This window comes from Schistocerca nitens, chromosome 4 (assembly GCF_023898315.1).
Source record: "Schistocerca nitens isolate TAMUIC-IGC-003100 chromosome 4, iqSchNite1.1, whole genome shotgun sequence".
Classification (NCBI taxonomy): domain Eukaryota; kingdom Metazoa; phylum Arthropoda; class Insecta; order Orthoptera; family Acrididae; genus Schistocerca; species Schistocerca nitens.
This window is the reverse complement of record NC_064617.1, coordinates 617,275,162-617,300,017: the sequence shown is the minus strand read 5'-3', so window position 1 is coordinate 617,300,017 and position 24,856 is coordinate 617,275,162. Positions and strand designations below refer to the sequence as shown.

The 24,856-nt window shown below is 43.4% G+C and overlaps 1 protein-coding gene across 1 annotated transcript in view; it reads left to right on the top strand.

Annotated features, from left to right (window-relative positions):
* LOC126252473 (adenylate cyclase type 5) overlaps positions 1-24,856 on the top strand; it is a 446,003-nt gene that overhangs the window by 101,252 nt on the left and 319,895 nt on the right. Inside the window, exon 2 of the mRNA XM_049953367.1 lies at positions 8,625-8,722. Coding sequence (XP_049809324.1) covers positions 8,625-8,722 — 98 coding nt within the window. The remainder of the gene's footprint in view (positions 1-8,624; positions 8,723-24,856) is intronic.

Below are 24,856 nucleotides of genomic sequence, written 5' to 3'. Positions count from 1 at the left end.
CGGCAGATAACCAGTACAACGATGAAGTAATTCAGGCGAGGGTGAAGTGACAGATAGTACTGCGCTCCAGAATCTGGTGTTTAAAACACCAAAATACAGAAGGAACCACTATAACCAAGGTGACCAAGGAAAACAATTATCCATACCCCAGTCAAGGAAGCTGTCAAATTACACGCCATGCCAGACAGCATCAGCAAGACAAGAAAAAGTACACTGCCGAAAATTACGCTAACCTCCAGGGCAGGAAATTGGGCCGTTAGGCAGGAGGATTCGAACCTGCGACCGTAGCGGTCGTGCGGTTCCAGACTGTAGCGCCTAGAACCGCTCGGCCACTCCGGCCGGCCGCCGCCAATGGTCCCGGCCTGCCCACGCGCTGCAGACCTCCTCGCTTCTCCATCCGAAGCTGGACTGCCTGACACATACGACGGCCCAGAAATACATGCGGTCGCACCAGAGATAGTACTATCGATAACTGCTGCTGCTGCCACTCGCAGACAAACAATACTAGCAAACTCAGTGGCGCCATTAGCACAAGAAGGAAACGAGACGCCCCTACAACTATACAAGACGTCGAGTTATGAACGGCAAGAATGCGAACCGCACACGGCTCAATGAATCTTATATTTTGTTATGTTAGAAACAGGCGGACCAGAACAAGTAATAACTGGTTTATTACAAACCTAGCGATCTGATTTCTCATAACGAAACTGTGTAACTACTTGATACATTATCCGACAACTATGCGTCATATTTAACCAAATTATCTCGTGATAGAAAACTCTAACAGGATTCCGGTTGAGAGTAGATGAAAAAGCGACCTGTTCTTAACATTTCGTTCGCAGAATGTCTTCAGCTAACTTCAGTAACAAAATCCAGTAACATCGCCAGATAATGTGTTTTTGTAAACTGTCCGTATATCGTCTTAATAATTTGTTGCCGAACATGAAACTAAAATTGATATATAGTGATACTCTTCCAGAACGAATTAATGTCAGGTCCATATTTGTACACTGAATATCCTATACACGGTTTCCATTTTCAAGCACTGTTTTCAGGAATTTGAATCCCAACTTCTGCGTGACATGTCACTCTCTCTTTCTTATAATATGACTCACACATACCAAAAGGCTGATTTCGATCCGCAGTGTGGTAACTACTTCTGTATAGTGTGCATACAGGTCCTCATCCACAGCTGAGGGTCAGCGCGACTGGAAGGCATGCAGAGGACTGGTTTCTCTTCCTGGGGGTTGGGTTGTTTGGGGAAGGAGACCAGACAGCGAGGTCATCGGTCTCATCGGATTAGGGAAGGACGAGGAAGGAAGTCGGCCGTGCCCTTTGAAAGGAACCATCCCGGCATTTGCCTGGAGCGATTTAGGAAAATCACGGAAAACCTAAATCAGGATAGCCGGACGTGGGATTGAACCGTCGTCCTCCCGAATGTGAGTTCAGTGTCTAACCACTGCGCTACCTCGCTCGGTTCACTTCCTGGTGCTGCCAGGGATCTTTCCTTGCTGGAATGACTGGAATGGCGTCCACTTAGCTTCTTGACGCTAACTGAGGATGTCTACGAAGTTGGTAGCGGTGTGCTGCCCTCAGGTCTCTCCATATTGCTTTCAAATGACGCCATTGGCTGAGGGTGACACGGCGTTCGGTCGGCCCGTCTGAGGGCAGACCGGTGGAGCTGGAACATATGTTATACATACTACATGTATCTGAAAAATTCTTAAATGATCTTTCTACAGATTTGAATCACTTCAAAAATGCAGTTTGACAGGACGAGAAATTGTAACGTTCTTAACAATCTTGCGGCGCGGTGTCGTTGACAGAGCGATCCTGTGACACATTAAACAACTTTGGATGGCGGTACGTAACCATTACTAGGTTCCTCGTAACCTCCCTTAAAAAACTCAAAAGCACCTGCGAGTATTCTGCTGTTTGTAGTTCAGTATACGTCTTTAACTAGGGTAACTGAACGGTTTACGGACGGTTAACTTTCGAGTTTCTGACCTCGTAAAGTTCTAAGCTTTTCCTTCTCTTCGTTTGCAACGAAGTTTTAACATGTAAACGATGCTTCAAACAGTATTAGTAGATCACAGGAAGCAACGCTGTCAAAAGGCGGATGCAGTTTTTCTGAAACGGAAGTATCTGAATTAATATGATTTCTGGGTCTATATCAGTTCCCGACCTGTAGCAGTGCCTCATACTGCCCTTATTTCTTTGCTAATATCGTATTTTCATAAATAATTTAGCAGCAAAAAAACCTGTTGTTTCATAAAACGTGTCCTTGCAATCCTTTTAGTAGCACAAGGCCTGAGTTGCTAGCATAATAACACGGTTCGCTGTCTTTCTTCCATATTTATGTAACCATAATAGCATACCGACCCCTAGCAAACAATCTCATAAAAGCACCCCAAAGTGCTTATACAGTATAATGGAAAGCCAGAGAAGGATGAGTTTCCGGTTTATATCTCTCTCTGCCTGTGTTGTGTCTCATATCGTCTGCGTTTCACCACACCTTCTGCATGAGAAATTATCTCATTTTTACCCACTTACCGATCAATTGCAGTGTGTGTGTGTGTGTGTGTGTGTGTGTGTGTGTGTGTGAGTGTGAGTGTGTGCGAGAGAGAGAGAGAGAGAGGGAGGGAGGGAGAGAGAGAGAGGGGGGGGGAGGGAGGGAGAGATGTAAGTAAAGGTACGTGTGTTCCTTAGTCATAAGCTCCTTCGTTCAGACTGTATTGTATGTTTGTAGCACCACATTGTGCTCTTAAGTGACAGGTTCTTCAGTTTGTACTGACCCGTTGCGTGATATAAGGTAACGTCGAAATTCACTTACGCATAGAATTACTTCTTACTGTTTCTTGAAAATCATTTTCAATTAATTTATGCCAAAAATCGGCAGAGCTTTTGCTACTAAAGTAGAGCTGCATCATTTTAGAGAACAAACTTATGAAATATGCAGCTGAAGCAATTTTCTCTGCAGAAGGTGTAAAGGTACTGTTAGCTGTCTCTGTTGTGATGTCCCTAAGTGCGATACGCCGCCGTACTTTTTCAAGTGATGTAATCGATAATTCAACGATTCACCAGAAAACATAATTCTTTTAAGTGGCCCAGTAGACGATTATTGAAATATGTGCAAATGAGTAAGTACACGACATACAGTCGTAGACAAAAAAAAAAAAAAAAAAAAATCACCATGAAGGAATTATCCGAATGGGATGAAATTTTGTTATGTTAGAAACAGGCGGACCAGAACAAGTAATAACTGGTTTATTACAAACCTAGCGATCTGATTTCTCGTAACGAAACCGTGTAACTACTTGATACGTTAGCGGACAACTATGCAACATATTTAACCAAATTATCTCGTCTTAGAAAACTCTAACTGGGTTCCGGTTGAGAGTAGATGAAAAAGCGACGTGTTCTTAACATTTCGTTCGCAGAATGTCTTCACCTAACTTCAGTAACGAAACAGTTTCCCACATGTTGAAAATTCACTAACATCGTCAGATAATGTGTTTATGTAAACTGTCCGTATATCGTCTTAATAATTTGTTGCCGAACATAAAACTAAGATCAACTCTTCCAGAACGAATTAATGCCAGTTCCATATTTGTACACTGGATATCCTATGCACGGTTTCCGTTTTCAAGCACTGTTTTCAGAAATTTGAGTTCCAACTTCTGCGTGACATGTCACCCTCTCTTATCATTTGACTCACACATAACGAAAGGCTGATTTCGATCCGCAGATGTCATATACATGCACAGACAAATAAAAGAATATAATTTCAGAAAATTTGGATGATATATTCAAGAGAAACAGCATCACAATTTCACACAGTCAGGACTATCTTAATCCACTTCTGGACCTTATGCGGACAGTTGCCGTCCGGAGTGGCAGAGTGGTTCTAGGCGCTACAAACTGGAACCGCGCCACCGCTACGATCGCAGGTTCGAATCCTGCCTCGGGCATGGATGTGTGTGTTGTGCTTAGGTTAGTTAGGTTTACGTAGTTCTAAGTTCTAGGGGACTGATGACCTCAGCAGTTAAGTCCCATAGTGCTCAGAGCCATTTGCAGACAGTTATTCGGCTTGTTATTGATTGTCAGAGTTGTTGGGTGTCCTCCTGAGGAATATCGTACCAAACTGTGTCCAATTGGCGAGTCAGATAATCAAAATCCCGATCTGATCGGATGGCCCCGCCCATAGTTCTCCAAACGTTATCAACTGGGGAGAGATCCGGCGACCTTGCAGGCCAAGGTAGGGTTTGGACAGCACGAAGACAAGAAGTAGAAACTCTCATCGTTTGAGGACGGACATTATCTTGCTTAAATGCAAGCCCAGTATGGTTTGCCATGACGAGGCGTAGAATATCATCAACGTACCGCTGTGCTGTAAGGTTGTCGCGAGTGACAACCAAAGGGAAACGAAATGGCACCCCAGACCAGCACTCCTGTTAGTTGGGCCGTACGGCGGGCAACAGTAAGATTCGTTTGCCTCCGCTGTCCGATGCGTCTGCAGACACGTCTTACGCCTGGAATTTCAATGCCTAAGTTGTTTTCATTTATGAGTCCCGCTTCGAAATGAGCCCCTATGACAGGTACACGATATCTATCGATTTCCGTACTATTTAGATAATTCTTTGGTCGTGCGTTGTTTTGTTTTGTCTTAGAGTGTATATTGATATCCTTCATAAATAAAAAGTAAATAAATAAATGATTATTAATCAGGAAATAAAGGAGACGGGTCTCGTATAAGCTACAAAATCTGAGGTTGTTGAGAGTATCGAAGTGAGCATTTCGCAACGAATGACTGAAACAGTGGAATGAAGTAGTGAAGATAGCAATGGTTTACATGAGTAAAAAGACTTGACCTAGTAGAAATCTTTAGATATCACATGAAATATTGAGTCTGAGTTGCAGATAGGCACAACAAGAAGACGGTTACACATTCAGCTTTCGGCCAAAGCCTTCTTTTCTTTGCGTGTGTCTGTAACTCAACTTGTCGTCTTTACGATGAGTGGGGCTCTGTCCTTTTCCTTATACAGTTGACATTTCAACCTGGAGTTTTCGCTGCATAAATACTGAATTTAATTGACGAAGTGATACAATATAAAAATGCAGTAGATGTAGAATCCGAAGAGGAATACGAACGTCTAGAAAATGTGACTGACAGAAAGTGCAAAAATGGTTAACCAGGAATGGCTAGAGAACAAATGTAAAGATATAGAATGATGTGTAATGCCGTCTACAAGAAAATTGAAGATGCCTTTGGAGAAAAGAGAAACAGCTGCATGAACATGAAGAGGTACCAAATAATGAATGGAAAGCTGAAAAGAGGAAGCAGTGTATAATGATACTCCGAGAAGAATTTGACAGTGATCTGAAAGACCTAAGCCGAATCAAGACCCCTCGAATTGACGACATTTCCTGAGAACTGCTAGTATCCTTGGGAGAGCCAGCCATGACAAAACTATGCCACCTGGTGCGCTAGATACACTTGGTGAATCAGTTGCCCCTACCGATATCGTTTTATCCAACGCCACATGAGAGAACAACGTTGTTGGCCTGTTGACTGTGAAAGCGTGAAGCATATTGTCTAAATGTCACAGAATAAAAGGGTAAAGTACACGAAGACATCTTAGACCTATTGTACAAATTTTGTTTATAAAACGATTTTAGCACATTAACAAGGCGAGTCATAAATTAACCTTTTCATTGGGTTACATATCTGAAAGTTGTTTCTTACATGCTACCCGTTTTGAAATTTCCTGTTAATTTCGTTGTTTACGATGGTGAAACACACTGTATAAGTCAATGTTTCTGAACCATTTATGAAATATTAAATACTACAAATGGAATAAACCTACAACTACAAGCAAACCTTCATAACTACACCGCTAATTTCACAAAGAAAGATTTGAGACACTTGGATAAGTATGGCATAAGTAAGGTATGTCTTGGTCCAAAATGATCGTGTAACTCATTGCCAGTCCTCACTTGTGTTTTTTACCGTATGATTTCGCCCAAAGCCCTGTCGCCTGTCTGCCTACCGTTCCTGATACAGTCGTAGCGCGGGTTAATATAAAACGGTAAGGGCAGCTGAATCACCCTAAATGAGACAGAGGAAATGCCCGCAGACTTAAAGAAGAATGTAATAATTCCAGTTCAAAAGAAAGTAGGTGCTTACCGAATTACCGAACTATTAGTCTAATAAATTATGGTTGCAGAATAATGACACGAATTATTTACAGAATGATGGAAAAACCGGTAGAAACCAGCCTCGGGGAAGATCATTCTAGGTTCCGGAAAAATGTAGGTACACGGGAGGCTATACTGACCCGTTAAGGAGCTACTTTCATAGCTTTTGAGGAAAAGTCTTTGACCGTGTTGACTGTAATGCATTATTTCAAATTCTGATGGTAGCTGAGGTGAAGTAGAAGAAGCAAAATGTTAAATACAACTTGGACAGAAACCAGACAGCAGTTATACGAATCGATGGACATGAAAAGGATACGACGGTTAAGAAAGGCAGGAGAAAGGTATATAGCATTTGCCAGATGTTTTTCACTCTGAACATCGAGCAGCAAAGGAAGCCGAAGAGACGAGAGAATTAAAGTTCAGGGAGAAGAAAGAAAAACTTTGCGATTTACCGATGTTGGTGCAATTCTGTCAGTACAGCAAAATATTTGGTTGTGCAGTTGAAGAAAATGGGCGGTGTGTTAAAATGAGACTATAAGATGAACATCAAACAAACAAAACAAATGTCATGGAATGTGTTCGAATTAAATCAGACGACGCTGAGGTAATTAGGTTAGGAAATGAGACACTAAAAGCAGTAGATTGGTTTTGCTATATGTGCAGTAAAATAGCAGATCATTGCGGAAGCAGAGACGATATAAAATACAGACTAGCAATGGCAAGAAAAGCGTTTCTGAAGAAGAGAAACTTGTTATGATTTTCTCTGTTAGGAAAGCTTTTCCTAAGGCATTTGTTTGGAGAGTAGACTTTTATGCAAGTGAAACGTGGACGATAAGCAGTACAGCAAGAACAGAAGCCTTTGAATTTGCTGCCACAGAATAATGGTGAATATTATATGGGTAGATCTGTTGGAGAGGCACTCAGTATAATTGGGGAGAAAAGGAATTTGAGAAAAAACTTGACTAAAAGAAGGGATCAGTTGATAAGACAAATTCTGAGACGTCAAGGAATCATTGGCAAGGAGTGTGTGTGCCGGGGAGAGAGTGGGGGCGGGGGGAGGGGGGGGGGAGAGCGGCAAATAAAAATTGTAGAGAGAAACCAAGAGACGAGTACAGCAAGCAGGTTCAAAACGACGTGAGTTGTAGTAGCTATTCGGAGAAGAAGATTCTTGCACAGAATAACGCCGTGAGATATGCATGAAACCAGTCTTCAGACTAAAGACCGCAACAAAAAATTAATAATCTTTTTTGATTTCATAACTATCCTTAAAAGATAAAATATAGAGGCCTACGTCGGAATTTGGAGGTTGGCCGATGTCAACATAGAACTAAAAAACTAAACTCCGTCCGAAGAGGCCTCGGAAGGCCCATGGGTATTAACCGACCGCCGTGTCGTCCTCAGCATATCGGCGTCATCGAATGTGGATATGGAGGGGCATGTGGTCAGCACACCGCTCTCCCGGCCTTTTAGTTTTCGTGATTGGAGCCGCTACTTCTCAGTCAAGTAGCTCCTCAATTTTCCTTACAAGAGCTAAGTTCATCCCGCTTGCCAACAGCACTGAGCAGACCGGAGGGTCACCCATCCAAGTGGTGGCCAAGCCCAACAGCGCGTAGCTTCGGTGATCTGACGGGAAATGGTGTTACCACTGTGACGAGGCCATTGTCAATCTCAACATAGACTGCAAAAAAATATTCTAGAGAGGAAGTATTAGCATAGATGGTAATGAATAATTTTTATTGTATTGTTCTAAACATCCTCCAAGCGTAGATTTACTCGGACTATTTTTTCTGGATGCCAGTTCTCATAAACTGTGATGTGCGTTAGCCTGAACCGAGAAATAATCTATCACAATCTACGGCAATATGAGTGCGACACAGTTCAGTTTCGGACTCTCTCGTTGGGTGGAGCTGGGGGTCGGGCCGGGGAATAGGGGAACAGGTGTAAGGGGCAGGAATTGATGGAGGATGCGCATACCAGGTGAGGATTTTCTTGATGACACTGACGAGAGTGTAATAGTGTAGGCCTATTCGGAAATACACCAACACATAGATAATGTTAGCCCCCCGATAATAACGAAAATAATTACAAGTATAGATATATACGTAGTAAACTGACGATCTATCGGCGAATACTCGAAACATATGGAGTTTTAAAAAGTTAACTGGTTTGTAAGTGTGACTTGTCGATGTACTTCGTCTGTCGTTTGTCAATATTCCCAAGTATGACTGAATGATGGAAGCGCAACAGTTGCAATGCATTAATGTTAACAACGTCGAAGTTTACATCATAATTATCAATCCTTTAACGTAATACCAAGCGTATTTTAGTGCCGAGCAACCATTGGGGAGTAACTATTTCTTTCCCCACTATAAGTTTCCTTTGAGTAACTAAGCTTACGTAACCTTTGATTCCCTGATCTGTTTCAGGTGACAATAGCCACGGACCTGGGAAAACTGGTGACCAGAATACAGCAGGAGCGCTCAGAAGTGGCCTTCTACATCTTCACCAACGGCAGTACACTCAGGTGAGCATGCTCGCATTGTTGCGAAACGAGTAGAGTCTCCGAAACGGAACTTCTCTTTGACTCTAAGCATACGTTCTGTCATGCAGTGAGTGGGCGACTTACGTGCAGGCCCTGGCCTGCGGGTGACACAGATGCTTAGTAAATCATAGCCAGTTCACTACTTCCCTCAGACATGAATCTGACTTTCAGATTATGCCATTACTATGTGTGTGTTCTTGATATCTAAGACACAGCAAAATTCTGCGTAAACGGACCACTATCGACCTATGGTCATAATACGACACCTAATAATCGTCGATCCCTTGGAATTAATTTTATTATTTCAATTTAAAAACGGAACGTCAGTCGTATCTTCGATAGTGTCAACGAAGTAGCGGTACTGTAGGCATACCGTACTAGAATTTTCTGTAATAGATATGACTTGAGAAATCAAAAAGGAGCTAAAATTCAGTGTCTCCGGCTACAGTTACTGATCTGCTTAGACTAATGATGGTTCTTGTTATCGGTAGATTAGCAGAACACCCGTGGTCTAGGGGGAGCAGAAGGCATTTAGCGTGACAGGACTCGGATGCGCGGCGCGCTGAGCAGCGCTCCGGACGTGTTTGTTTACTCGCTGCGCGAGGTACTGCGTTTCATTGTTGTGACTTGGAACTCACACTAGATATGGCATTCTCTTACCGCCAGGCGACGATGAAACTCACGTTCAACGGTTCCCTCCGGCGTCCAAAGGCTTATGAAATCCAACGATTTTTGAGAGGCGACATGCGATCCCACGAGCTGATAGGCATACATTTGTGTATCATTTCCAGTACAATCTGTCTATCTCAAGATGAAGAACGGAGAGGCATGTGACAATCTACTCCGACGTTTCATCAACGGCTACTGCTTTCGCCATGCAGACGGCGACGCCAGCACGGTCACCTTGGACAACGCGGGTATGGCAGTGCGTACGTTGCGCATATTCGAAATGCCGTTCGAAGTCCCGTCCGCGCTCGTCACTGGCGCATTACGGCCACATGGCACGGTCCTAAGCTACATGCAAGAGAAGTGGAACACCTTTGAAACCTATCACCTTCTCAATGGAGTCCGACAGGTAGGCATCGAACTCCGCAAACACATGCCGTCGTATGTGCTCATCGGCGCTTGCCGAGCCATCATTATTTACGAAGGACAACCGCGGACGTGTGCTGGCTGTGGACAGGAGGGCCACGTCCGATCCAACTGCCTCCAGCGCCGCCTCGTCCAGGTGCCACATGCGAACCAGTACAGACAGCTGTGCCGACTGCGTTATCGCTTACGTACGTGGAAGCGGTGCCGGTGCGGCCGGCGTGCACAAATGCCACGCCCATGCTGCAGTCCCATGCGACCGCGTGACGACGGCGCCGCACGACCAGACTCCCTTGAAGGACACAACGCCCGCCACCATACCGCCGTCGTCGTAACACAGGCGTCTGTTCCGGACGCCGGCCCATGGCCGAAGGTACTGACCCCAGTCCCTCGACACGGATGGACACAACGGTCGCCGAAGCGTCATAAGAAACGCCGCCTCTCAACGGGAGATGACCAACGGGGAGGAGACAGGGAGAAAGCTGCCGACGCGACTCTGACACGTCGTTGCCAACCGCCCCCAAGGAAGCATCCGACACCACGGACAGAACGGTGCCCTCAACCACCCCAGACGTTCCCATGACTGAAGCCCGTGAACACGCGCCGTCGTCGACCCTTTCCCCGCTCGGTGACAGGGCTGCTGAAATGGGGCCAGAAGACGCACCAGATTCCCTTGGGGAGAGCCTGACACCCGCAGAAGGGCAGCGATAGAAGTGTCTGCCACAAGGATGGTAGACAAGGGGCCCCATTACACCGACAGATCGCCATTTGCATCCACATACTCCGCATTAAGATGTCCCAATCCTACCATGTGAGTGCTGTCAACGTTAACGGCATACACTCTGTCATCAGATCATGAGCACAAGCGGGTAACGATCTGTTCTAGGAATAATGCTGTAGATGGTCAGTTCCATTGCAAGTTCCTGAGCAAGGCTGGTATTCTGCACCTCCTCTGCTGGTCGTTGGAATGGTCCGAGTATGGTCTCGGAGCCCAGACGATAGGCATCGTTTTTCCAACATACGCCAGTGATTGCCCGAATAGCTTCTGCAGTGCGCTGATAAGGTCCCCCAGCATAGGAACTGAGAGCAGCTGGCGTTCCTTCCTATCCCTTGCTGTCATTTTCCTAAGGAGTGCCCTTGTTTGCTGTACGTTTCAATTGTCGACGTCTAACAGAGCCTTACCCTCTTGTACTGAGTTACTGTGAACAATACAGTGACAGGGTTGTTCTTACCAGAATCGATAGCAAACCAACATTGACAACGATAGTTCAGGTATACATACAGCCGTCGCAAGCTGAAGATGAAGAGATAGAGAAGGTTTATGAGGATATTGAAAGGGTAATACAATATGTAAAGGGGGATGAAAATCTAATAGAGTTCGGTAACAAGTTTCAACTAGTAATAGCGAATACTCTGTTCAATAACCACAAGAGGAGGTGGCATACTTCGAAAAGACCGGGTGATACAGGAAGATTTCAGTTAGATTACATCATGGTCAGACAGAGATTCCGAAATCAGATACTGGATTGTAAGGCATACCCAGGTGCAGATATAAACTCAGATCACAATATAGTAGTGATGAAGAGTAGGCTGAAGGTTAAGAAATTAGTCACGAAGAATCAATACGCAAAGAAGTGGGATACGGAAGTACTAAGGAATGACGAGATACGGTTGAAGTTCTCTAAGGCTACAGATACAGCAGTAAGGAATAGCTCAGTAGCCAGTACAGTTGAAGAGGAATGGACATCTCTAAAAAGGGCCATCACACAATTTCGGAAGGAAAACATAGGTAGAAAGAAGGTAACTGCGAAGAAACCATGCATAGCAGAAGAAATACTTCAATCGATCGATGAAAGGAGGGAGTACAAAAATGTTCCAGGAAACTTAGGCATAGAGAAATACAAGTCGCTGAGGAATGAAATAAATAGGAAGTGCAGGGTAGCTAAGATGAAATGGCTGCAGGAAAAATGTGAAGACATCGAAAAAGAAATGTTTGTCGGAAGGATAGACTCAGCATACAGGAAAGTCAAAACAAGCTTCGGTGACATTAAAAGCAAGGGTGATAACATTAAGAGTGCAACGGGAATCCCACAGTTGTTAAATGCAGAGGAAAGAGCGAATAGGTGGAACGAATACATTGAAAGCCTCTGTGAGGGAGAAGATTTGTCTGACGTGATAGAAGAAGAAACAGGAGTCGATTTAGAAGACATAGGGGATCCAATACTAGAATCAGAATTTAAAACAGCTTTGGAGGACTTAAGGTCACATAAGTCAGAAGGAAGAGATAATATTCCATCAGAATTTATAAAATCGTTGGGGGAAGTGGCAACAAAACGACTATTCGCGTTGGTGTGTAGAACGTATGAGTCTGGGGATATACCATCTGACTTTCGTAAAAACAGCATCCACACAGTTCAGAAGAAGGCAAGAGCTGACAAGTGCGAGAATTACCGCACGATCAGCTTAACAGCTCAGGCATCCAAGCTGTTTACAAGAATAATGTACAGAAGAATGGAAAAGAAATTTGAGGATGCGCTAGATGACGATCAGTTTGGCTTTAGGACAGGTAAAGGCACGAGAGAGGCAATTCTGACGTTGCGGTTAATAACGGAAGCAAGACTACAAAAAATCAGGACACGTTTGTCGACCTGGAAAGAGCGTTCCACAGTGTACAGTGGTGCAAGATGTTCGAAATTCTGAGAAAAGTAGGGGTAAGTGATAGGGAGAGACGGGTCATATACAATATGTACAACAGCCAAGAGGGAATAATAAGAGTGAAAAACCAAGAACGATGTGCTCGGATTAAAAAGGGTGTAAGACAAGGATGTAGCCTTTCGCCCCTAGTGTTCAATCTGTACATCGAGGAAGCAATGGTGGACATAAAAGAAAGGTTCAGGAGTGGAATTAAAATTCAAGGTGAAAGGACATCAATGATAGGATTCGCTGATGACATTGCTATCCTGAGTGAAGTGAAGAAGAATTACATGATCTGCTGAACGGAATGAGCAGTCTAATGAATACAGAGTGTGGACTGAGGGTAAATAGAAGAAAGACGAAGGTAATGAGAAGTAGTAGAAATGAGAACAGCGAGAAACTTAACATCAGGATTGATGGTCACGAAGTAGATGAAGTTAAGGAAGTGTGCTACCTAGATAGTAAAATAACCAATGACGGACGGAGCAAGGAGGACATAAAAAGCAGACTAGCAATGGCAAAAAGAACTTTTCTGGCCAAGAGAAGTCTACTAATATAAAATATCGGCCTTAATGTGAGGAAGAAATTTCTGAGAATGCACGTCTGGAGTACAGCATTGTATGATAATTGTATGATAGTGAAACATGGACTGTGGGAAGACCGGGCCAGAAGAGAATCGAAGCATTTGAGATGTGGTGCTACAGACGAATGTTGAAAGTTAGGTGGACTGATAAGGTAAGGAATTAGCTGGTTCTGCTCAGAATACGAGAGGAACGGAATATTTGGAAAACACTGATGAGGAAAAGGGACAGGATGATGGGACATCTGTTAAGACATGAGGAAATGGCTTCCACGGTACTGGAGAGAGCTGTAGGCAAAAACTGTAGAGGAATACAGAGATTGGAATATGTCCAGCAAGTAATTGAAGACTTAGGTTGCAAGTGCTACTCTGAGATGAAGAGGTTAGCACAGGAGAGGAATTCGTAGCGGGCCGCATCAAAGCAGTCAGAAGACTGATGGAAAAAAAACTTGCTTTCGCTGCCCCTTGACACAGGACACAGCAGGTTTTCCAGACAACAGGTGAAGTGAGTCTCATTGCTTCACAACTTTTTTGTTAGGTAGGTAGGCGTAACATCTTCAATTCTCACTGTCTCCTCTGAACAGAATGCCTAACCTACCATTGGCCGCCATTCACAGCCAAGTGGATGAGTAATAAGGGACCTACATTTCCTGCAGAAAAGACAGCATCCACAGGAGAGGACAACACATGAAGTATCTTTGGTATCTCTCGTACAAAACTCTCAGTAGCCCTTCCAACGCACCTATCTGCAAGAACTTCCACTTGCTTTTGACAGCAGTCAGGGCGATTTTCAGCTACTTACAAATAGCAAGCAGCTCACTCCTTGTCTGGAAACCGCAAACACAATGGAGCTGCATTATTCGTGGTGTAATATTTTACAGAAAAGTAAACAAATAATTTATACCTGATGCAATATCTTACAGAATACTAAACGAAAGAGCGTTATACTAAGCTTGCTGATTCTCTTCTACGTCATGTGTGTGATATCTACAAGTTTTACCAGTAGCCTGGAGGAACTAAAGCGATTTACCGTCAAAAGCGAGGCAACACGAAACTTAAAACAAGGTTTACTGTTTGCCTGAAAAGTTTTCATGTTATGGTCACTAAGAAAATTACGTAGTAGCGTTAATATAAAATACATACATAGACTATACACTCCTATTAGTTAATTTAAATTACACGCAGAGAATATATACTCCTCTTAAAGACATAATTAATAATTAATGTAAATCAAAAGACCGATTTGTTACGAAACGGATTATTCAAAACACAACCGATATACGAAAATTTTAGCAAGCGTCCTAACTGTCTCAAAAATATACCTTTTTCGCATAAATACACAATGAAATTAGAGAACTGTTGCCAAAGTTCCTGAAAAGCACAGGTTAAGTTTGCAGTTAATACTATATCAGTATATCACATTTCTGAAAAGCACAGGTTTTGTTCACAATTGTTGATTTACTACTATACACTATATCACCACAGGAGCAAGAGTTTTGATAAAATTAACACGAAAAACACGTTCAAATTTTACATGAAGTTTTTGTACCAAAGTTTCCGAAAAGTTTTTGTGTGTCGCACGTGATTTTACTCGGAGACGAAGGAAATACTGGGAGTCGACTTATTTGTTTAAATATAATAAACGAGGAAAACCCGTTTATGTTAGCATGCTAAAGATGAACACTTCAGCCTTAACTGATTTACGGAAACGAGGGAAAACCCGCATCTGGATTGCAGATCAGCATCTGAAAGCCACTTCTGCCGAAAGCTGTCTCGGTAGTTTAACCATTGTCCCACATAGCTCGAGCAGACTTGGTAAGAGTGTAAAAGAACACGTTCTAGAAGAGAGAACTTGTAGACGTGGCAGTTGAGGTTATTGAGAATACACTTATCGATGAAAACATGACAATGGTCGCCAGATAAAACCCCAGTCCGATATAAAAATGAGTAGAAATGTTTGTCACATTACGGGCACTAAACGATTTAACTTTCAATATATTCTGAACTAATGTCCATTTTTCTGGTATTTCACCTGTATGACAACACTTGTTATAGAGGTGGAGCATTCTGAATTCTAGAAATATCCCACCACATATTATCGGTTCTGAGTTAATTCCATCTAACCCAGGTGCTTTTCAGTTGTTTTTTTTTCTCGAATGCGTGTTTTAATTCCATCAGGTCTATCAGTTCCACATTCGTATTATACCAAAATTACTTGTAGTGATGTATCCAGTCTTCTGAAGGACTGATAGTTATATATTTGCAGTATCTTTGTCAGCTCTTTTTAGTTGTCTGATCAGTTTAAATGCTGTTTCCTGTCTGCCAAGCGTATCCTGTTCAATATTGCTTATAAATGCCTCCCACGAAGATTTATGTGCCTGTCTGACTATTTTAGTTTCTTTCTGATTTCATTATTTTTCCTCTAGGTTCCTCGGTCTGTTTCTGTAAGAACGCTATATGTGCTTTATTTTTCTGTTATACGGCTTCTTGTAGCTCTTCGTTCCAAATCTTAAGTTCCGTTTTGCGATTCGTTAAGGGTTTTTCAGCCAGTACTTCTTTAGCGACCTATATTTTACTATTTTTTTATGTTTGTCCATTCTTCAGTTAGATCTCCGTATGACGGCGTTTGTTGGAGTAGCTCAGTTAGCCTCCACTGATATAGGTTCCTTAAACTCTCTCCTTGGAGCAGATGCACCTTAAAAATAATTTTGTTTGGTTTTTTTTGGTTTTTCCTCTTGTTCTGTTTCTTCCATCTTTCCCAAAGTTGAATCTTTGATTTAACAAGAAATGGTCTGTACCCACGTCTCTCACTCTGTAGACTTGTAGTCTATATCTAACACCTTTGAAGCTAGGTTACTGTTTACTGTGATATAATTAATAAGAGATCTGTGGCCTCGTGACGACCATGTATATTTCCGCTGAGGAAAACGAAATCGTAATATCAAAAAATAATTAATGCTGAGTAAAGAAATTTCAGGAATACGTTTGTCTAGACAACATATTCAAGTGATTAACTTTACAAGATCCCAGGTTAATGTAAGAGGGAGATTACATTGCAAATCTGAAATGCTGGTACATTAATAGCTGGTGTAACCGCCAGAATGTTGACTGCAAGCATGCAAACATGCCTGCATTGTGTTGTGCAAGTGCCGGATGTTAGTTTGTAGGATGGAGTTCCATGTCGGTGACTCTTGGTCGGCCAATACGGGGACGGTTAATGCTCCTTGTAGAGGACGCTGGACTTGTCGTCCAGTGAGGTCCCGTACGTACTCGATTGAAGACAGATCCGGTGATCGAGCAGGCAAATGCAACATGCCGACACTCTGTAGAGCACGTTGGTAAACGCCCCTAGAATGCTATTCATGAATAGCAGCATAATAGGTCGAATCACCAGACTGACGTACAATAATGCAGTCAGGCTGCATGGGATAACCACGAGAGTGCCCCTGCTGTCATACGAATCGCACCCCAGACTATAATTCCAGGTTTGGTGTCTAGTGCGGCTAGCACGCAGAGTGGGTGCAGATTCCCAACTGACCTTAATCCAAACAACACACAGCCGTCGCAGGCACCGAGGTAGAACAAGCTTTCATCAGAAAACACAACAGACCTTCACCCTGCCTCCAATGAGCCCTCACTTGACACTAGTGAAGTCGCAAATGGTGGTAGTTTGGTGGCAGTGGAATGCACGCTACAAAACGTCTGGCGCGGTACTGTCTTTGACGCCAGCGATTTGTAACAGTTCATTCCGTCGCTGTTGTGCCAACTGCTGTTCAAATTGCTGCTGCAGATGCAGTACGATGCGGCGGACTCATATTCCCAACACGATGGTCTTCCCTCTCGGTAGAGCCATATAGCCGTCCGAAGCCCAGTCTTCTGGCAACCGTACACTCTCGCTACCACCGCAGCCTGAAATCGTGTGCAGCGGATACTTTCTTGCCAAGTGTTTCTGCAGTATCGCATAAAGAATATCCAGCTTCTCATAGCCCTATTAGACGAACTTGTTAAAACTCAGTGATGTGTTGGTATCCTTGTCGCCTTAAAGGCATTCTTGAGTAAGTCCAATCTAAAAGGTAAGTAACGCTCTCGACCGTTAACAGCGTATATTTAAAGCAAACGTGATTTGTATCCTCGTAGTGGCGCTAGTAGCGTCACTTTTATGCGACTGGTGCGAAATTTGAAATGACGTCATGTTTCAGATGTGGAAATACGCCTACCAACTTTCGTTTATGTTGCACAACTTCTTCTACGTGTTGCAATATTTTTTTCCGTTAGTGTACATATATCTTTCGTATTAAAAAATGTATTTGTCACTTCCAGTTCATTAAAGGTGACAGATTCTCAATTTCATTCGATTTTCCTTAATTGTATCTTCACAATTGTTGCCGATCAAATGGTGGATGGGTTCTTTACCTATTCTTAGATTTAACTCTTCCTCCAAGATGACAAGGTCTATTTTATACATGTGTTTAAGTAAGTCTTCGTAGTAAAGATCTGTTTCTTCCTTCTTCCCTTCTTCTGGCGCATGGGTTTCTATAATTGCAAGACGGCCTCTATCAAATTCCAGTCTTACTGTGATGACACTTTCGTTCAGTAGTGATTATTGCTGTATGTTATCTCCCCTTTTTCTGTCTATCAATACTGCCACTCCATTACATGCTCTTTACTCAGATAGAGTGTAACATAATGTATAATTGAGCATAACGTAATGTGAAGCATAACTCAATGTAATCTTTTAGGTATTTGGCACTCCTGAGCTTCTTTTTGGTTTCTGTAATGATTGCTATATTGACATTTTAATCTTTGACTGCATTGTTAGGTTCAGCCTCATGAGTCCCTAGACATCCTTTATTATGCAATTCTCAGCCTTTTCTTCGCATGGTCTTTCGTCCATGATTTACGGTTTTTATGCGGGGTTTATTTTAAAGCTTACGACAATGAAGACTTTTACGTCGGCAGATTATCAGCCTTATCCCATAAACCCCAACTTGGAGGAACAGGTTTTTTGTTAAGGGTTTGCTCCGCTAGGAAGGGTGGCTTCAAAACGCCCAAGGAGGCCTCCCCCCCCCCCCCCCCCCCCCATGAAAGGTAGGCGTAGAGAATGAAAATGATGAAAATGAAAGGCAGCCTCGGGCCTCGCAACATAATATTGTCGGAGAAAAACAAGACTTGGCCAAGAAAGACCGATAGAAAAGAAATCAAAAAGTCTAATACAAGTAAGTCGAAGCAATGTCAGACTTGGCTAAGGGCACATGGGGTCGCCGCACACATACTCCCAGGAAGGGAACCCCTGGAGGGACCACTCTTTGTCTGGTGCGTTACCTACTGACCCATCTGGCATGGGTGGCCCTACCAAGAGCATGGAGCGTAGCTCCCGCCAGCATAGCTCAGTGAGTCCGGTACCAGAAAGATGGAGCGATGGAGAGGTGCTTATTTTACTGTTGGAAAAAGGGGAACGAAGTAACAAGTAATTTCAGAGGAATCAGTCTTCTGAATGTTTCTTATAAAATCTACAGGAAAGCAATTAATGAAAGGCTTCCAAACGATTATGATTGAATGTTATCAGAACAGCAAGCAGGTTTCCGTAAAGGAAGCTCTTTTGCCGACAATGATTTCACTTTGAAAAAAATTGTACAAAAAGGCGAGAATTCAATTTTGAGAAACACCTAGCATTTATCGACTTTGCGAAGGCATTTGACTGCGTCCACAGAATAAATCTGTAATCAATAATTGAGAAAAGAGTTCCCCCAGACAACTGATGTGTGCCAAGTTTCATACAAAAACACCAAAACAAGAATAGAGCTGACGCTGGAATTAGAGATAAGCCAGGGGGTAAGGCAAGGCTGTAGTATGTCACTTAGACTATTCAACATCCACAGCGACGACCTGGTTAGGGAAAGGATGAAGGTATAGGAACTGTGCCCGGCAAACTTCTAAATAGGAAGCTTTTTGCCGACGACCAGGTAACCTTACAGGACAATCAAGACATACTTCAAATTGCGGTACACAAATTAAACAATATAAGACTAAAATATAATCTACAGATATCAACAATAAAAAATAACCTTTTCAGGAAAATACCCCTTAAGCACTAAGAAAATCTTTAACAATATAATAATGGAACAGTTGTCCCATATCCAGTATCTAGGATATGATATAGCTTTTGAAGTAGATAAATATATAAATAAGGAACATCGTACCTGTCAACATCTATGTGGCACAATAAGAATACTGAAGGGTAAAACAAGAATAGAAACCCAAATGAATTTTTGTAAAGTCATTGCACTGCCCACAGTGCTACACACATCAGAAAAAGTTTTGCATCACCTCGGTTCCGAGAGTTCCGAAACCTTTGCGGAAAATTGGAAAATAGGTCAACATAAACATCATTTCCTCCCTTTTATTGCTCATGAAAACCACACATTCATGTTGTACCACCATACACCGAGACCTCCAGAGGTGGTGATCCAGATTGCTGTACACACCAGTACTTCTAATACCTAGTAGCACGTCCTCTTGCATTGACGCATGTCGGTATTCGTCGTGGCATACTATCCACAACTTCATCAAGGCACTGTTGGTCCAGATTGTCCCACTCCTCAACCGTGACTCGGCGTAGATCCCTTAGGGTGGTCGGTGGGTCACGTAAATCAATCCCAGGCATGTTCGATAGGGTTCGTGTCTGGAGAACATACTGGCCACTCTGTTCGAGCGACATCGTTATCCTGCAGGACGTAATTCACAAAATGTGCTCGATTGGGGTGTGAATTGTCGTCCATGAAGACGAGTGCTTCCCCGAAATGTTGCCAATATGGTTGCACTATCGATCAGAGGAACCTCCACCTTGCTGCACTTGCTGGACAGTGTGTCTAAGGCGTTCAGCCTGACCGGCTTGCCTCCAAACACGTCTCCGACGATTGTCAGGTTGAAGGCATATGCGACACTCATCGGAGAAGACAACGTGATGCCAGTCCTAAGCGATCCATTCGGCATGTTGTTGGGCCCATCTGTACCGCACTGCATGGTGTCGTGGTTGCAAAGATGGACCTCGCCATGGACGTCGGGAATGAAGTTGTGCATCATGAAGCCTATTGCACGAAGTCCTGTGGCTGCACAAAAAGTATTATTCAACATGGTGGTATTGCTTTCAGGGTTCCTCCGAGCCATAATCTGTAGGTAGCAGTCATCCACTATAGTAGTAGCCCTTGGGGGGGGGGGGGGGGGGGCTGAGCGAGGCATGTCATCGACAGTTACTGTCTCTTTGTATCTCCTCCATGTCCGAACAACATCTCTTTGGTTCACTCCGAGACGCCTGGACACTTCCCTTGTTGAGAGCTCTTCCTAGCACAAAGTGACAATGCGCACTCGATCGAACCGCGGTTTTGACTGTCTAGGCATGGTTGAACTACAGAGAACACGAGCCGTGTATCTCCTTCCTGGTGGAATGACGAACTGATCGGCTGTCAGACCACCTACGTCTAATAGGCGCTGTTCATGCATGGTTGGTTACATCTTTGGGCGGGTTTAGTGACATCTCTGAACAGTCAAAGGGACTGTGTCTGTGATACAGTATCCACAGTCAGTGTCTATCTTCAGGAGCTCTGGGAAGCAGAGTGATGAAAAAAAATTTTTTATATGTGTACATTGAGCAGGAAGTTGGACATTAAGATCAAAAGATCTAAGACAACCTGAAACATCTGAAATGAAGTTCTTTGGATCCATGAAAGGCTACACAAGAGAAGACAACATAAGAAATGAAATAAGGGAACAACAGATTTGGGGGGGGGGGGGGGTACAGCTATTAACTAAAACAGTAATTCATAGAATATCAGGATGTATTGCGTATGTCACCTCAGAGAATCTCCCGGCAAGCTATGGAATATTATCCTGTTGGAAGATGGGGCGTGGAAAGACAGACTAAGAGATGGTGAGGCCGGAACAGCTCGTAAGGGCGAACCCTCGATTGACAAAAAAAACTTATTCATCCTTACTAGAATGATGTGTGAGATCCAGTGCCAATGATATACTCTTGTGTTCGTTGTGGCATGAGAGTGAAAGCTTCCGAGTGTCATCCTTAGAAATTTCTTATCATGTCTTATACATATGTTGTGTCATGTGCATTCCAGAGATGTTTTGTGGGTTACAAGTCTACAGACGGAACAAGCCAGTCAACGACCTGAACATTCCTCAAGACATTTGTGAGGTGTGAATTGCACTTCAATTATGGAATGTGCTGTTTGGTATCATGCGCTTCCCGTTTTTGCCACATACGAGCGTACATTCAGCTTCCGTTCACCAGTTGCCAGATCCGTTTTGTTGTCATATACAATAACTCCTCACACTCTGATTCCAGAGTTTGAGAAAATGTACATCTCAAGAGTCGCCGTTCTCTGTGACCTTCCAGCAGGTCGTCTGTGGGCAGGTTGACAGCGATCTGAAAGCCACAAACAGATGCGAGATTATTCACCGGAAATCATAAAATGCTGTTCAGTGTCCCAGCTGACTCCGACACTACACAATGCAAATCTCCTTTTTTTGTCGTACGCTGTGCCTAGTAAACGATGCATGACAACTAGGTGTCTCAGTCGAGCTTACAGTAATCCGTTCTAGTCTGTTAATGGAGGAACTGAGTATCATCTGTACTAGAGGTCAGAAACGAGCTCCGTATGCTCGCTGTAAACGCGCCAGCAAGTCCTGTGACGTCATCTCCGGTCACGCTGTCTCCGTGCTCCCGTGTACTAGACTTGTGAGTCTCCGCCGCAGCCCACTCGTCTCCTGAGTCTGCTGTCAGGCACAAGCGGACTTGACTCGCTCAGAAAGGAGAGCGAGTACAAGAGTTCGCAAATCTAACCGCTGACTTGCGACAGTCCCGGCGCTAAATAAGCAATCATTTTGAAAGTAATTTCCGCCATTAGACTGCCACTTCCTATTCATTTATTTGATACAATCATGATTTCGCTTTTGTAGCAACCTAAATGACAGAAGCAAGTTATATAGCAATATCAACGACTGATCGGTTGGCATGGACTTTGTTCTGGTTATGCACTGGAGAGCCAAAGAAACTGGAACACTCGCCTAACATCATGTAGAGCCCTCGCGAGCCAGCGGAAGTGCCACAATACGTCGTGGAATGGACTCGATTAATGTCTGAAATATTGCTGGTGGGAACTGACACTATGAAACCTGCAGGGCTGTCCATAAATCCGTAAAAGTACGAGCGGATGAAGATCTCTTCTGAACAGCACGTTGCAAGGCATTCCAGATATGCTCTATAATGCTCATGTCTGGAGAGCTTGGTGACCAGCGGAAGTGTTTAAACTCAGAAGAGTGTTTCTGGGGCCACTCTGTAGCAATTGTGGACATATAGAGTGTCACATTGTCCTACTAGAATTGCCCAAATCCGTCTGAATACATAATGGACATGAATGGATGCAAGTAGGCAGACAGGATGCTTACGTATGTGCCACCTGTCAGAGTCATTCCCCTGCCGACATGTAGGTTCCATGGATTCGCCACACGGGGTAACCGCGTGGTCTCAGGCGCCTTGACACGGTTCGCGCGGCTGGCCCCGTCGAAGATTCGGTCCTCCCTCGGGCACGGGTGTGTGTGTTGTCCGTAGCGTAAGTTAATTTAAGTTACATTAAGTGGTGTGTAAGCCTAGGGACCAATGACCTCAGCAGTTTGGTCCTAAAGGAACTTACCACAAATTTCCAACTTTTTCTATGGATTCATGAGGTTGTCTCTATATCCGTACACGTCCATCCGATTGATACAATTTGAAACGAGACTCGTCCGACCAGGCAACATGTTTCCTGTCATCAACAGTCCAATGTCGGCGTTGACGGGCCCAGGCATGGCGTAAAGCTTTGTGTCATCCAGTCATCAAGGAACCACGTGTGGGCCTTCGACTCCAAAATCCCATATCGATGATGTTGTATTGAATGGTTCGCACGCTGCCACTTGCTGATGGCCCAGCAATGAAAACTGCAGCAATTTCCGGAAGGGTTGCACTTCTGCCACGTTGAACGGTTCTCTTCAGTCGTTGTTGGTCCCGTTCTTGCCGGATCTTTCTCCGACAGCAGCGATGTCGGAGATTTGATGTTTTGCCGGATTCATAAGAATCACGGTACACTCATGAAATTGCCGTACGGGAAAATCCCCACTCTATCGCTACCTCAGAGATGCTGTATCCCATCGTTCGTGAGCCGACTATAACACCACGTTCAGACTCACTTAAATCTTGATAACTGCAATTGTAGCAGTAGTAACCAATCTAACCATTGCGCAATACACTAGTTGTCTTATATAGGCATTCGTGACCGCAGCGCCGTATTCTGTCTGTTTGTGTACCTCTGTATTTGAATACGCATGCCTATCCTAGTTTCTTTGGCGCTTTAGTGTATATACGCTTACGTAGGAAAAACCTTTTCGAAGACGGCTATAAATTTATTTTAATATTATCTATTCAGAGAATGTCTAACAATTACATTAACATAGGATACACACTTTCGAGATGTTACCGAATCTGTAACTACAGTACCAGAAAACGTGAAATGAGGATGAACTGCAGTCTCTAAATAGTGATACATTATTAAAATAAATTGCAGAAACGACTGATAACCTACACTACTCGCTGTTAGTTCATAAACGCAGGTTGCCATAAGAAAATGAATACAGAAGCAGGCGCTTTTTTGTGGTAGGGATATAAGAGTGACGTTGAGCTGTGTCCTGTTTTCGTTTGACGCACCACAGATGTTTTTGTCATGGTGGTGATGGAATAAACAAGAATACAACAATTTTGTTTGCTTTGGTCGACATTTCCGTGTTTTTCGCCTGAAGCGTGAAACGTATTCCAGATTCACTCCTCCTCTAATGGAACGCATTTCCTGTAGTGTACTTTGCATCAATTAATTTACATCTTACACTCTTCACAGCCTCACATCTGGTCCCTTACAGTCAGTCATTTCACCTTGTCAGTGCCACTTTACACCAGCAAGATCGTGTACTCATCTTCCTTCCTAACAATAAGCCACGACTAGCCTAAAACGAAGTCCTCCCACGGAAAGGGGCAGATAACATTGACGAGGACGTGGACGGGACCTGCGACCTTCCGAGAGACAGATTTGGCTCACAAACCACACAGTTCCTTTATTAAAATGCACGCTCGTGAAATAGCTGTGTTAACTCTGTCAGCGATTAGCGAAGAAGAGCGGAGAAAATCGTGAAAAAGATTCTGGGCTCGTCAATGGCTTCACCTGCCCATTTCTTCAAGCGGAAAATTACATAATCCTGTACAAAGATTTGAGAAACATGCTAGTCGAATTTATTTGTTAACTCATTTGCATTTTTATCCGATTTTCGGTTTAAAATTGAATATAATTAAGGTGTAGTGTCTACTGTCAGTTTAATAATACCCATATTCTCGATGTTTCATTGACTACCAACACTCTGACATAACGTACATCACACTTCAAGATCGAGATTCGTCTCGTAATTTCATTCGAAAGAGAGAGGAGATTTTTTTTCGAAGTTGCTCATCATCATTGAAAAAGATGTTCACCGACAAGATGCAAATATATATCAGTCCATAAACCCAGAGACAGATATGCAGTATATATTTTACAGAAAGTTTCATAATAGCAAAAACTTTCAGTGTGTAACTTCGGTTAACTTTCTGACATAGACTGGCAGTCACGTTAAGATTTCTGGCCACTGGGGAAACATTCCAGCCGTTCCCATTTGGATCAAGAATT